We start from the raw sequence: 12,087 nt of genomic DNA, 5'->3' as shown, positions 1-12,087 counted from the left end.
GTCTTTATTCCCATCTTACCCCTAGGTTCATCATGACCTTTTTTTTAATTTTCTTAGATTCCATATATATGTGTTAGCATACAGTATTTGTTTTTCTCTTTTTGACTTACTTCACTCTGTATGACAGACTCTAGGCCCATCCATCTCACTACAAATAACAATTTCGTTTCTTTTTATGGCTGAGTAATATTCCATTGTATATATGTGCCACATCTTCTTTATCCATTCATCTGTCGATGGACACCTAGCTTGTTTCCATCTCCTGGCTATTGTAAATAGAGCTGCAATGAACATTGTGGTACATGACTCTTTTTGAATTATGGTTTTCTCAGGGTATGTGCCCAGTAGTGGGATTGCTGGGTCGTATGGTAGTTCTATTTTTAGTTTTTTGAGGAACCTCCATACTGTTCTCCGTAGTGGCTGTATCAATTTACATTCCCACCAACAATGCAGAGGCACTTTTCTTTTTATTTAGACATTATTCACACATCATAAAATTCACCCTTTTAAAATGTATGTTAGTGGTTTTTAGTATATTCACAAGACTGTGCAGCTGTCACCACTGTCTATTCCAGAACATTTTCATCACTCCCCACAGAAACGCTACACCCATTAGCAGTCACTCTTCATTCCCACCCCTGGCAGCCACTACTCTACTTTCTGTCTATGGATTTACCTGTTCTGGAAATTTTCTATAAAGGGAAACATGTAATATGTGGTCTTTTTTCCTGGCTTTTTTCACTTAGCATCGTGTTTTCAAGGTTCAGCTATGTTGAAGTATAAATCAGTGCTTCACTCCTTTTTATTGGTGATTAGTATTCCATTGTGTGGGTGTACCACATTTTGTTTATTTGTTCATCTTTTGATGGCCATTTTGGGTCGTTTCCATTCTTTTGGCTATAATAATATAATTATTTGTATGTATAAAATATAATAATGCTGCTATGAACATTTGTGTATGAGGTTTTGTGGAGGAATTAAATATTAACTAGTCAGAAAACAAATTCTTAATCCTTTACCTTTTTTTATTTTTTATTTTTTGCTGTACGCGGGCCTCTCACTGTTGTGGCCTCTCCCGTTGCGGAGCACAGGCTCCGGACGCGCAGGCTCAGCGGCCATGGCTCGTGGGCCCAGCCACTCTGCAGCATGTGGGATCTTCCCGGACCGGGGCACGAACCCGTGTCCCCTGCATCGACAGGCGGACTCTTAACCACTGTGCCACCAGGGAAGCCCCTTTACGTTTTTTTAAACTGATTTTATAATACTTATTACTTTCAAAAAACTAATATATTCTCATTTTTAAAATTGTATTTGGGTGCTTTTCGGTGTGCTGTTAATTTTTTTAAGGTTTGGAAGGTGGGGATTTCCACAAATAGCAGGGTCCATTGTGAAAAGACAGACCCAGGTTGGGTAGCTCATTTGGATATCTTAGATTGCCCTCTAGAGTACATTTAGAAGGATAGAAATTCTCTATATCTCATCAGGTTTCTTTTTTCCTCCAATTTTTAAGATGAAGAAAGAAAAATCCAAATTGGAAAGGACACCCCAAAAAAATGACCAAGGAAAAAGAAAAATTAGTCCAACTAAGAAGGAATCAGAATCTAAAAAGTGCAGACTGACTCCCAAAAAGCAAAGTTTTATAAAGTCAATAAAAAAGGAAACAAGTATGTTTCAGAGAGGCCTGGACTTCAAGGAGCAGGTGGCTGAGGAAACAAATGGTGACAGCTGGGCTAGGAATTTGGCTGATGACAGCAGTGAAAACAAAGTGGAGAATTTGCTCTGGGTGGATAAATATAAGCCATCCTCGCTCAAGACCATAATTGGACAGCAAGGTGACCAGAGCTGTGCCAACAAACTCCTACGCTGGCTCCAAAACTGGCACAAGAGTCCATCCGAAGATAAGAAACACGGTGATTTTACAGCTTCATTCATTTTTCTGTGTGTCTGTCACCATGTCATTGCTCAGTGACACATGTGTTAGGAAGTGTAGTAGTTGGTTCATTGATCTCTCAGCAAGCATTTATTGAGAGCCTGCTCTGAGCCTAGGTGCTGTGCTAGACCCCGGGAATGCTATTGTGAACAAAACACAGTCCCCTTTAAGGCACACCCGGTCAGTGAGGGAGACGTAGGTAAACCAGTAATTAAAATGTATTGTGCTAAGTACTGTTACAGGGTTAAGTATAGGGTCCTCAGGGGGTGGAAGTGTGTGGTCAGGGATTCCCATCCCTAGAGGAAGAGCTATGTAAGCTAAGACTTGGAAACTAAGAAGGAGTTAGCGAAGTGAAGGGAGGGGAGTGTGGGGTGGGAGAGCATACATGTACCAAGGTCCGAGACATGTGAGAGCAAGACCCCTGAGAGGGCCAGAGAGACTTGGGAGGAAAGGTGCAAATAAAAAGCTGAGGCACGCTTACCGAGTAGGCAGCCTGAGAATCCCAGTAGCATGTTTGCTTTTGGTAGGCACGGAAAATGAACAGTTGCAATATATATTTAATGTCCAAAGTGTTTATTATTGGAACTGAAGTTTCCAATCACAAATGTTAGTAGTGTTGTCTTGAGCTCCAGCCACAGCCCTGGGCGATACTGTGTGAGAAATAAGAAGGAAAAATTTAGTGAGCATCATAGTGAATTCCCAAAGCAATGACCGGGGTTATTAATGTCTAGGTGGTCACTAGACATTGGCCAAAAATTCCAGTTTATTTTATTTATAACAGATAATATAATTGTAATAATACAGGGTTAAACTTAAGCTGACCCCTTTTCTCTTTCCAACACCAAATAAAAGGTGGTATAAGTGCTTTGTGTACCTAGAGAAGACTTTTTAAGGCTTCGGGTGAACTATAGTCCGTTTTCCCATGCCTGAAGTAGGTTTAACCATCTCTCTCTCAGTCCTTGTATGTGAATTGAGAACCCATTATGTGCCAGGTCCCCATGTGATAAGGGGAGGAGTTGAGCTGGGCAGGATAGTTGCAGATACAGCATTTTCAGTTCATTATTTTTGTGATCATGTAGGTGACTGTGCTTGTTAGTATTTACTGAGACATGCCAGGCTCTGTGCTCAGCATGTCCATCCTCACAGCATGCCCACTAGATGCATTACTATTGTTACCCTCATTTTACAAAGGAGGAAACAGACACAGAGGGGTTAAGTCACTTCTGAAGTTCTCCCAGCTGCTGGTGAGCGGTAGAGTTAGGATCAGAGCCCAGGTAGTGTGCTCCATGACCTGTGCTTTTGTAGGAAAGGAAACTCATAAGATTATTGTTTCAGATCAGGGTTTTAAAGTTTTCGTGTTTTATTTTGAGTGGAGGTGAGATAGGGAGTAGAATTTCACTAAATGCTCTGGAAACGGTTGTTTATACTTTGTAAAAAATATTCTGCAAATTTCGAACTAAACTGGAGGTGCTTCTGATGCTAACTTTACGCAGTTATTCCTGCCATTCCTGCATTTCTGTTAGGTAGCAGAGGTTAACATTCTGGAACTTCTTTTTTCCTAGCGGCGAAGTTTGGTAAATTTGCTGGCAAAGATGATGGCTCCAGTTTTAAAGCTGCATTGCTCTCAGGCCCTCCCGGTGTTGGCAAAACAACCACAGCTTCTCTGGTTTGTCAGGTGGGTATTCTGTCCTTACTTTTCTAAAATCAAACCTCTAGAATTTGCTTTGGTTCTGGGCATATTTGTCATTTTCATCCTTTTTTAAATATTGGTAATTATAATAATAGGTGATATTCACTTGTGTGCCAGACAGTGTGCAAATAAGCCCTTGGGTGTATAATCTTATAGATAATATGTCTTGCAGACTCTTATAGATACAGATATCTTATATACCCTTGTAGGAAGAATGCTGTGTACTCAATATAGGTACTGTTGCCATCCTCATGTGACAAACGAAACAGGCTTATAGAGGAGGGTGGTGGCACAGTGTGAACCCAGGTAGTCTAACTCTTCACTGCTATGGGATCCTGCCTTTGCTCTTGTTGTCTCTACAGCTGCCATATCTCTGGACAATGAGAGGACGAGGCACTAGAGCCAAGCAGGGCTCATGTATCAGGATGCTATGAAACGATACATGAAATAGTATCAGCATAATAAAATGAGAGGTTTTAAACTTACTTTAAATTTATTGCTGGATTGGGACTTCCCAGTGGTTAAGACTCCATGCTCCCAATGCATGGGGCCTGGGTTCGATCCCTGGTCAGGTAAATAGATCCCATATACATGCTGCAACTAAAGAGTTCACATGCCGCAACTAAGGAGCCTGCGTGCCGCAACTAAGACCCGGTGCAACCCAATAAATAAATATATATATATTTTTTAAAAATTTATTGCTGGGGCTTCCCTGGTGGCACAGTGGTTGGGAGTCCGCCTGCTGATGCAGGGGATGCGGGTTCGTGCCCCGGTCTGGGAAGATCCCACATGCCGCGGAGCGGCTGGGCTCGTGAGCCATGGCCGCTGAGCCTGCGCGTCCGGAGCCTGTGCTCCGCAACGGGAGAGGCCAGAACAGTGAGAGGTCCGCGTACCGCAGGGAAAAAAAAAAAAAAAAAAAAAAAAAATTATTGCTGGATTTCCCAACCCTCTGTTGGATAGGCTGGTGGTTTCATTTAGTCTTTGTTGTATGGACCAGACCATAAATTTTTAGTTGGTGTAATAACTATATATTTTCTATTCTATTATTTAACATTTAAAAAAACAAAAATTTTTTCCCTTGTCTTTACAATTGTGAAGATGGCTCATTTTCCCTTTATTATTATCATTACTTTTTTTGGGAATTGAATTACGGTCTTTCATAATGCCTTATGATCAACATAATGATCAATTTTGGGAAATAAGTCCAAATTACTTTTCACAATTTGACAGGAAGATTGTGTATCGGGATAGTTTGACAAAGAATGATTTAACTGTATAGTTTATCTTGAAGAGTCAATAATTTTTGTTATCCTAATAAAGATTAATTCTAGATCTACTATTGAAATTTTAGGATGGTTATATTTAATTCTTTTGGGGACTTTAAGAAGCAAACTTCTTAAAATTGCTTGTGTTCAAATATACTCTTCCAGATTAGTGCTATGTGAGGTAAGGTTTTAAGACCAAACTTGTGTGTGTTTACATGTGTGTGGTATGTTATGTATATGATATTTTTAAAAAATCTCTTAGTAATGTGAGGCATATTATAGTTCATCTTATTGTCTGTTAGTATCCTACTTTATCTTTTCACCCATGGTTACTTATGTGACTTCTCTACCCTCTTTCTTTCTTAATTGCCTTGTTTTTGGGGGGTGAGTTATTAATTTGCATTGTGATAGTAATGGTGTCCAATATTTTGATTAGGAATTGGGATATAGCTACGTGGAACTGAATGCAAGTGACACTCGGAGTAAGAACAGTTTGAAGGAGATTGTTGCTGAATCGCTGAATAATACCAGCATCAAAGGCTTTTATTCAAGTACGTGGATTTTTAAACTGGTTTTTTTTGGTGGAGGGGAGAGGTTATGTAAGAAAAACAGGTTAATTTCAATGTTCAGTAACTAGTATTGAACATTACTATGTGCCAGGCACCCTTCTAAGTCCTAGAGCTAATGAGAGAATAAGAAAAGCCTCTGACATAATTCTGATAGGACAGTCGTTAACTTTTTTTTTTTTTTTTTTGCGGTCGCGGGCCTCTCACTGCTGTGGCCTCTCCTGCTGCGGAGCACAGGCTCCGGATGCTCAGGCTCAGCGGCCATGGCTCACAGGCCCAGCCGCTCCGCGGCACGTGGGATCCTCCCGGACCGGGGCACAAACCTACGTCCCCTGCATTGGCAGGCGGACTCCCAACCACTGCGCCACCAGGGAAGCCAGTAGTTAAATTTTTTTTGGCCAGGTCTTAGTGGTTTCTGAGAATGTGATAAAAATGTATATGTGGACACATTTATGCAGATTTTAGAGGATTCAAAAGTGAATCCTGTGAAGAGAGAAAGTTGATAAATGATACAGTGCGATGAGAGAAGAGATAAAGGCTGTAAGTGAAGGAATGATTCTGTTTGAGACATTGGGGAAAACTACCAGTAAAAGGTGACGTTTGTTCAGAGGGCCTTGAAAAATGAGAAAGGGAATAGTTTGTGGGTGGAAGAGGTTATTTCAGGCAAAGGTGGTAGAGGAGGAGAAAGGACATAGTGTGAAAGTGCCACTGTGTTTCAGGTTGTAGCTAGTGGTCTGGCATGGCCAGAGTTTATGTGGAAAATAAGATACCCAAATTACAGACTATACTGCATATTTAGAATCTATGGTATATTGCATGGTCACCTGAACGGTAGAAGATGATAAAAAGAATTTGCTCAGGAAATGTCACTCTTATACATGATTGGGGGGAGTATAAATCAGTACAGCTCTGGAGGGCAATCTGACAGTATTGCTCAAAGTTAAATTATACATACCCTTTAACCCAGAAAATCCAGTTTCTGGAAATTAGCAACCGTTATACTTGTATATATGCAAAATGACAGATATATGTAGGGGTATTCATTGCACACGATTCATAATAGCAAAAGATTGGAGGCATTTCATATTTTATCAGTGGAAAGTGGTTAATTATGATGTATGTGTAAAATGGAATATTTAAATAGCCTTTAATAAATAAGGTGTTGTGTATGTGCAGATAAGGAACAGATCACAAAAACATATTAAATGATAAAACCAAGGTGTATATTTTTATGTACACGTTTTTAATATGTATAGAATGTCTCTTAAGGGATATACGTACAGGAGACTGTTCCCATTGTTTGCCTCTAGAAACTGCATATCCTAGGAGACAAAGGTGGGAAAATTTCTTTTCACTGCTTACTCTAGTGCCTCTTGAATTTCACGCCATGGACATGTGTTACATAGATACATTTTTAAAGCAGCCGTGTTTGAACAATTGTGATTTTGTTTGTGTCCCGTCCCATTGCTTCTCAACGTGGGGCAGGTGGAGCAGCCCATTCAGTAGGCACGAAACATGCTCTCATCATGGATGAAGTAGATGGCATGGCCGGCAATGAGGACAGGGGAGGAATTCAGGTAATGAAATCACCGTAGTTTTGAAGTTTCACTGTTGATTTTTATTTTTTTAAAAAAATATATATTTAAAGAACTAATTATCATGCTGTGATATTTACGGCAATTCAGGCATGTTGCTGAGGAGGTTTTAAAACCTAAAATACATACGTTGTGTGGTATTCTGTTGTTCTTTTATAAATTGTTTTTATGTTGCAAATTTTCCTTTCAGGAATTAATTGGCCTGATAAAACATACAAAAATTCCCATTATTTGTATGTGCAATGATAGAAATCATCCCAAGATTCGATCTTTGGTTCATTACTGTTTTGATCTTCGTTTTCAAAGACCTCGGGTTGAACAAATTAAGGTATGATAATTGGAATATTTTTCTCCATCACACTGTCCTATATATTTTTGGGTCAATTTTTTTTTTTTTCATTTCTAAATCTTGGCAATATATTGTGTTGTCTAGGGTATGGGAAAGGGTATTTTCATATGTTAATGACAGATGTATAAATGAGTACAATTTGGGGAGGAACTATAGCTATTACAGTTTTAACATAAACGTAACTTTTGAACCAGTGCTTTAAGTTCTGAGCTTTATCACAGCATATACACAGAGAAAATATGATTTCTTTTTTGTTTGTTTTTTTATACTGCAGGTTCTTATTAGTCATCAATTTTATATACATGAGTGTATACATGTCAATTCCAATCGCCCAAATCAGCACACCACCATCCCCACCCCACTGCGGTTTTCCCCCCTTGGTATCCATACGTTTGTCCTCTACATCTGTGTCTCAACTTCTGCCCTGCAAACTGGTTCATCTGTACCATTTTTCTAGGTTCCACATACGTGCGTTAATATACAATATTTGTTTTTCTCTTTCTGACTTACTTCACTTTGTATGACAGTCTCTAGATCCATCCACGTCTCAACAAATGACTCAGTTTCGTTCCTTTTTAGGGCTGAGTAATATTCCATTGTACATACGTACCACAGCTTGTTTATCCATTCGTCTGTCGATGGGCATTTAGGTTGCTTCCATGACCTGGCTATTGTAAATAGTGCTGCAGTGAACATTGGGGTGCATGTGTCCTTATGAATTATGGTTTTCTCTGGGTATATGCCCAGTAGTGGGATTGCTGGATCATATGGTAATTCTATTTTTAGTTTTTTAGGAACCTCCATACTGTTCTCCATAGTGGCTGTATCAATTTACATTCCCACCAACAGTGCAAGAGGGTTCCCTTTTCTGCACACCCTCTCCGGCATTTGTTCTTTGTAGATTTTCTGATGATGCCCATTCTAACTGTTGTGAGGTAATACCTCATTGTAGTTTTGATTTGCATTTCTCTAATAATTAGTGATGTTGAGCAGCTTTTCATGTGCTTCTTGGCCATCTGTATGTCTTCTTTGGAGAAATGTCTTTTTAGGTCTTCTGCCCATTTTTGGATTGGGTTGTTTGTTTCTTTAATATTGAGCTGCATGAGCTGTTTATATATTTTGGAGATTAATCCTTTGTCTGTTGATTCATTTGCAAATATTTTCTCCCATTCTGAGGGTTGTCTCTTCGTCTTGTTTATGGTTTCCTTTGCTGTGCAAACGCTTTTAAGTTTCATTAGGTCCCATTTGTTTATTTTTGTTTTTATTTCCATTACTCTAGGAGGTGGATCAAAAAAGATCTTGCTGTGATTTATGTTAGAGAGTGTTCTTCCTATGTTTTCCTCTAAAAGTTTTATAGTGTCTGGTCTTACATTTAGGTCTCGAATCCATTTTGAGTTTATTTTTGTGTATGGTGTTAGAGAGTGTTCTAATTTCATTCTTTTACATGTAGCTGTCCAGTTTTCCCAGCACCACTTATTGAAGAGACTGTCTTTTTTCCATTGTATATCTTTGCCTCCTTTGTCATAGATTAGTTGACCATAGGTGCGTGGGTTTATCTCTGGGCTTTCTATCTTGTTCCATTGATCTGTGTTTCTGTTTTTGTGCCAGTGCCATATTGTTGTGATTACTGTAGCTTTGTAGTATAGTCTGAAGTCAGGGAGTCTGATCCCTCCAGCTCCGTTTTTTTCTCTCAAGACTGCTTTGGCTATTTGGGGTCTTTTGTGTCTCTATACAAATTTTAAGATGATTTGTTCTAGTTCCGTAAAAAATGCCATTGGTAATTTGATAGGGATTGCATTGAATCTGTAGATTGCTTTGGGTAGTATAGTCATTTTCACAATATTGATTCTTCCAATCCAAGAACATGGTATATCTTTCCATCTGTTGGTATCATCTTTAATTTCTTTCATCAGTGTCTTATAGTTTTCTGCATACAGGTCTTTTGTCTCCCTAGGTAGGTTTATTCCTAGGTATTTTATTCTTTTTGTTGCAGTGGTAAATGGGAGTGTTTCCATAATTTCTCTTTCAGATTTTTCATCATTAGTGTATAGGAACGCAAGAGATTTCTGTGCATTAATTTTGTATCCTGCAGCTTTACCAAATTCATTGATTAGCTCTAGTAATTTTCTGGTGGCATCTTTAGGATTCTCTATGTATAGTATCATGTCATCTGCAAACAGTGACAGTTTTACTACTTCTTTTCCAATGTGTATTCCTTTTTTTTCTTTTTCTTTTCTGATTGCCGTGGCTAGGACTTCCAAAACTATGTTGAATAATAGTGGTGAGAGTGGACATCCTTGTCTCGTTCCTGATCTTAGAGGAAATGCTTTCAGTTTTTCACCATTGAGAATAATGTTTGCTGTGGGTTTGTTGTATATGGCCTTTATTATGTTGAGGTAGGTTCCCTCTATGCCCACTTTCTGGAGAGTTTTTATCATAAATGGGTGTTGAATTTTGTCAAAAGCTTTTTCTGCATCTATTCAGATGATCATATGGTTTTTATTCTCCAGTTGGTTAATATGGTGTATCACACTGATTGATTTGTGTATATTGAAGAATGCTTGCATCCCTGGGATAAATCCCACTTAATCATGGTGTATGATCCTTTTAATGTGTTGTTGTATTCTGTTTGCTAGTATTTTGTTGAGCATTTTTGCATCTATATTCACTAGTGATATTGGTCTGTAATTTTCTTTTTTTGTAGTATCTTTGTCTGGTTTTGGTATCAGGGTGATGGTGGCCTCATAGAATGAGTTTGGGAGTGTTCCTTCATCTGCAGTTTTTTGGAAGAGTTTAAGAAGGATGGGTGTTAGCTCTTCTCTAAATGTTTGAAAGAATTCACCTGTGAAGCCATCTGGTCCTGGACTTCTGTTTGTCGGAAGATTTTTAATCACAGTTTCAATTTCATTACTTGTGATTGGTCTGTTCATATTTTCTATTTCTTCCTGGTTCAGTCTTGGAAGGTTATACCTTTCTAAGAATTTGTCCATTTCTTCCAGGTTGTCCATTTTATTGGCATAGAGTTGCTTGTAGTAATCTCTCATGATCTTTTGTATTTCTGCAGTGTCAGTTGTTACTTCTCCTTTTTCATTTCTAATTCTATTGATTTCAGTCTTCCCCCTTTTTTTCTTGATGAGTCTGGCTAATGGTTTATCAATTTTGTTTATCGTCTCAAAGAACCAGCTTTTAGTTTTATTGATCTTTGCTACTGTTTCCTTCATTTCTTTTTCATTTATTTCTGATTTGATTTTTATGATTTCTTTCCTTCTGCTAACTTTGGGGTTTTTTTGTTCTTCTTTCTCTAATTGCTTTAGGTGCAAGGTTAGGTTGTTTATTCGAGATATTTCCTGTTTCTTAAGGTAGGATTGTATTGCTATAAACTTCCCCCTTAGAACTGCTTTTGCTGCATCCCATAGGTTTTGGATCGTCGTGTCTCCATTGTCAGTTGTTTTAGGTATTTTTTGATTTCCTCTTTGATTTCTTCAGTGATCACTTCATTATTAAGTAGTGTATTGTTTAGTCTCCACGTATTTGTATTTTTTACAGATCTTTTCCTGTAATTGATATCTAGTCTCATAGCGTTGTGGTCGGAAAAGATACTTGATACAATTTCAATTTTCTTAAATTTACCAAGGCTTGATTTGTGACCCAAGATATGATCTATCCTGGAGAATGTTCCATGAGCACTTGAGAAAAATGTGTGTTCTGTTGTTTTTGGATGGAAAGTCCTATAAATATCAATTAAGTCCATCTTGTTTAATGTATCATTTAAAGCTTGTGTTTCCTTATTTATTTTCATTTTGGATGATCTGTCCATTGGTGGAAGTGGGGTGTTAAAGTCCCCTTCTATGAATGTGTTACTATCGATTTCCCCTTTTATAGCTGTTAGTATTTGCCTTATGTATTGAGGTGCTCCTATGTTGGGTGCATAAATATTTACAATTGTTATATCTTCTTCTTGGATCGATCCCTTGATCATTATGTAGTGTCCTTCTTTGTCTCTTCTAATATAGTCTTTATTTTAAAGTTATTTTGTCTGATATGAGAGTTGCTACTCCAGCTTTCATTTGGTTTCCATTTGCATGAAATATCTTTTTCCATCCCCTTACTTTCAGTCTGTATGTGTCTCTAGGTCTGAAGTGGGTCTCTTGTAGACAGCATATATATGGGTCTTGTTTTTGTATCCATTCAGCCAATCTGTGTCTTTTGGTGGGAGGATTTAGTCCATTTACATTTAAGGTAATTATCGATATGTATGTTCTTATTCCCATTTTCTTAATTGTTTTGGGTTCGTTAATGTAGGTCTTTTCCTTCTCTTGTGTTTCTTGCCTAAAGAAGTTCCTTTAGCATTTGTTGTAAAGCTGGTTTGGTGGTGCAGAACTCTCAGCTTTTGCTTGTCTGTAAAGGTTTTGATTTCTCCATCAAATCTGAATGAGATCCTTGCTGGGTAGAGTAATCTTGGTTGCAGGTTTTTCTCCTTCATCACTTTAAATATGTCCTGCCAGTCCCTTCTGGCTTGCAGAGTTTCTGCTGAAAGATCAGCTGTTAACCTCATGGGGATTCCTTGTGTGTTATTTGTTGTTTTACCCTTGCTGCTTTTAATATGTTTTCTTTGTATTTAATTTTTGACAGTTTGATTAATATGTGTCTTGGCATATTTCTCCTTGGATTTATCCTGTATGGGACGCTCTG

At 38.3% G+C, this 12,087-nt stretch overlaps 1 protein-coding gene across 4 annotated transcripts in view; it reads left to right on the top strand.

Annotated features, from left to right (window-relative positions):
- The window catches only part of RFC1 (replication factor C subunit 1), an 82,704-nt gene that overhangs the window by 55,244 nt on the left and 15,373 nt on the right, over positions 1 to 12,087 (top strand). For all 4 annotated transcript variants that reach the window (XM_067735763.1, XM_067735762.1, XM_067735764.1 and 1 more), the window contains 5 exons: positions 1,511 to 1,910; positions 3,493 to 3,605; positions 5,322 to 5,436; positions 6,937 to 7,028; positions 7,237 to 7,374. In XM_067735763.1, the coding sequence (XP_067591864.1) occupies positions 1,511 to 1,910; positions 3,493 to 3,605; positions 5,322 to 5,436; positions 6,937 to 7,028; positions 7,237 to 7,374 (858 nt within the window). The remainder of the gene's footprint in view (positions 1 to 1,510; positions 1,911 to 3,492; positions 3,606 to 5,321; positions 5,437 to 6,936; positions 7,029 to 7,236; positions 7,375 to 12,087) is intronic.

The sequence above is a fragment of the Pseudorca crassidens genome, chromosome 4, assembly GCF_039906515.1.
Source record: "Pseudorca crassidens isolate mPseCra1 chromosome 4, mPseCra1.hap1, whole genome shotgun sequence".
NCBI lineage: Eukaryota > Metazoa > Chordata > Mammalia > Artiodactyla > Delphinidae > Pseudorca > Pseudorca crassidens.
The sequence above is the reverse complement of the archived record's forward strand: the minus strand, read 5'-3'. Positions and strand labels throughout refer to the sequence as shown.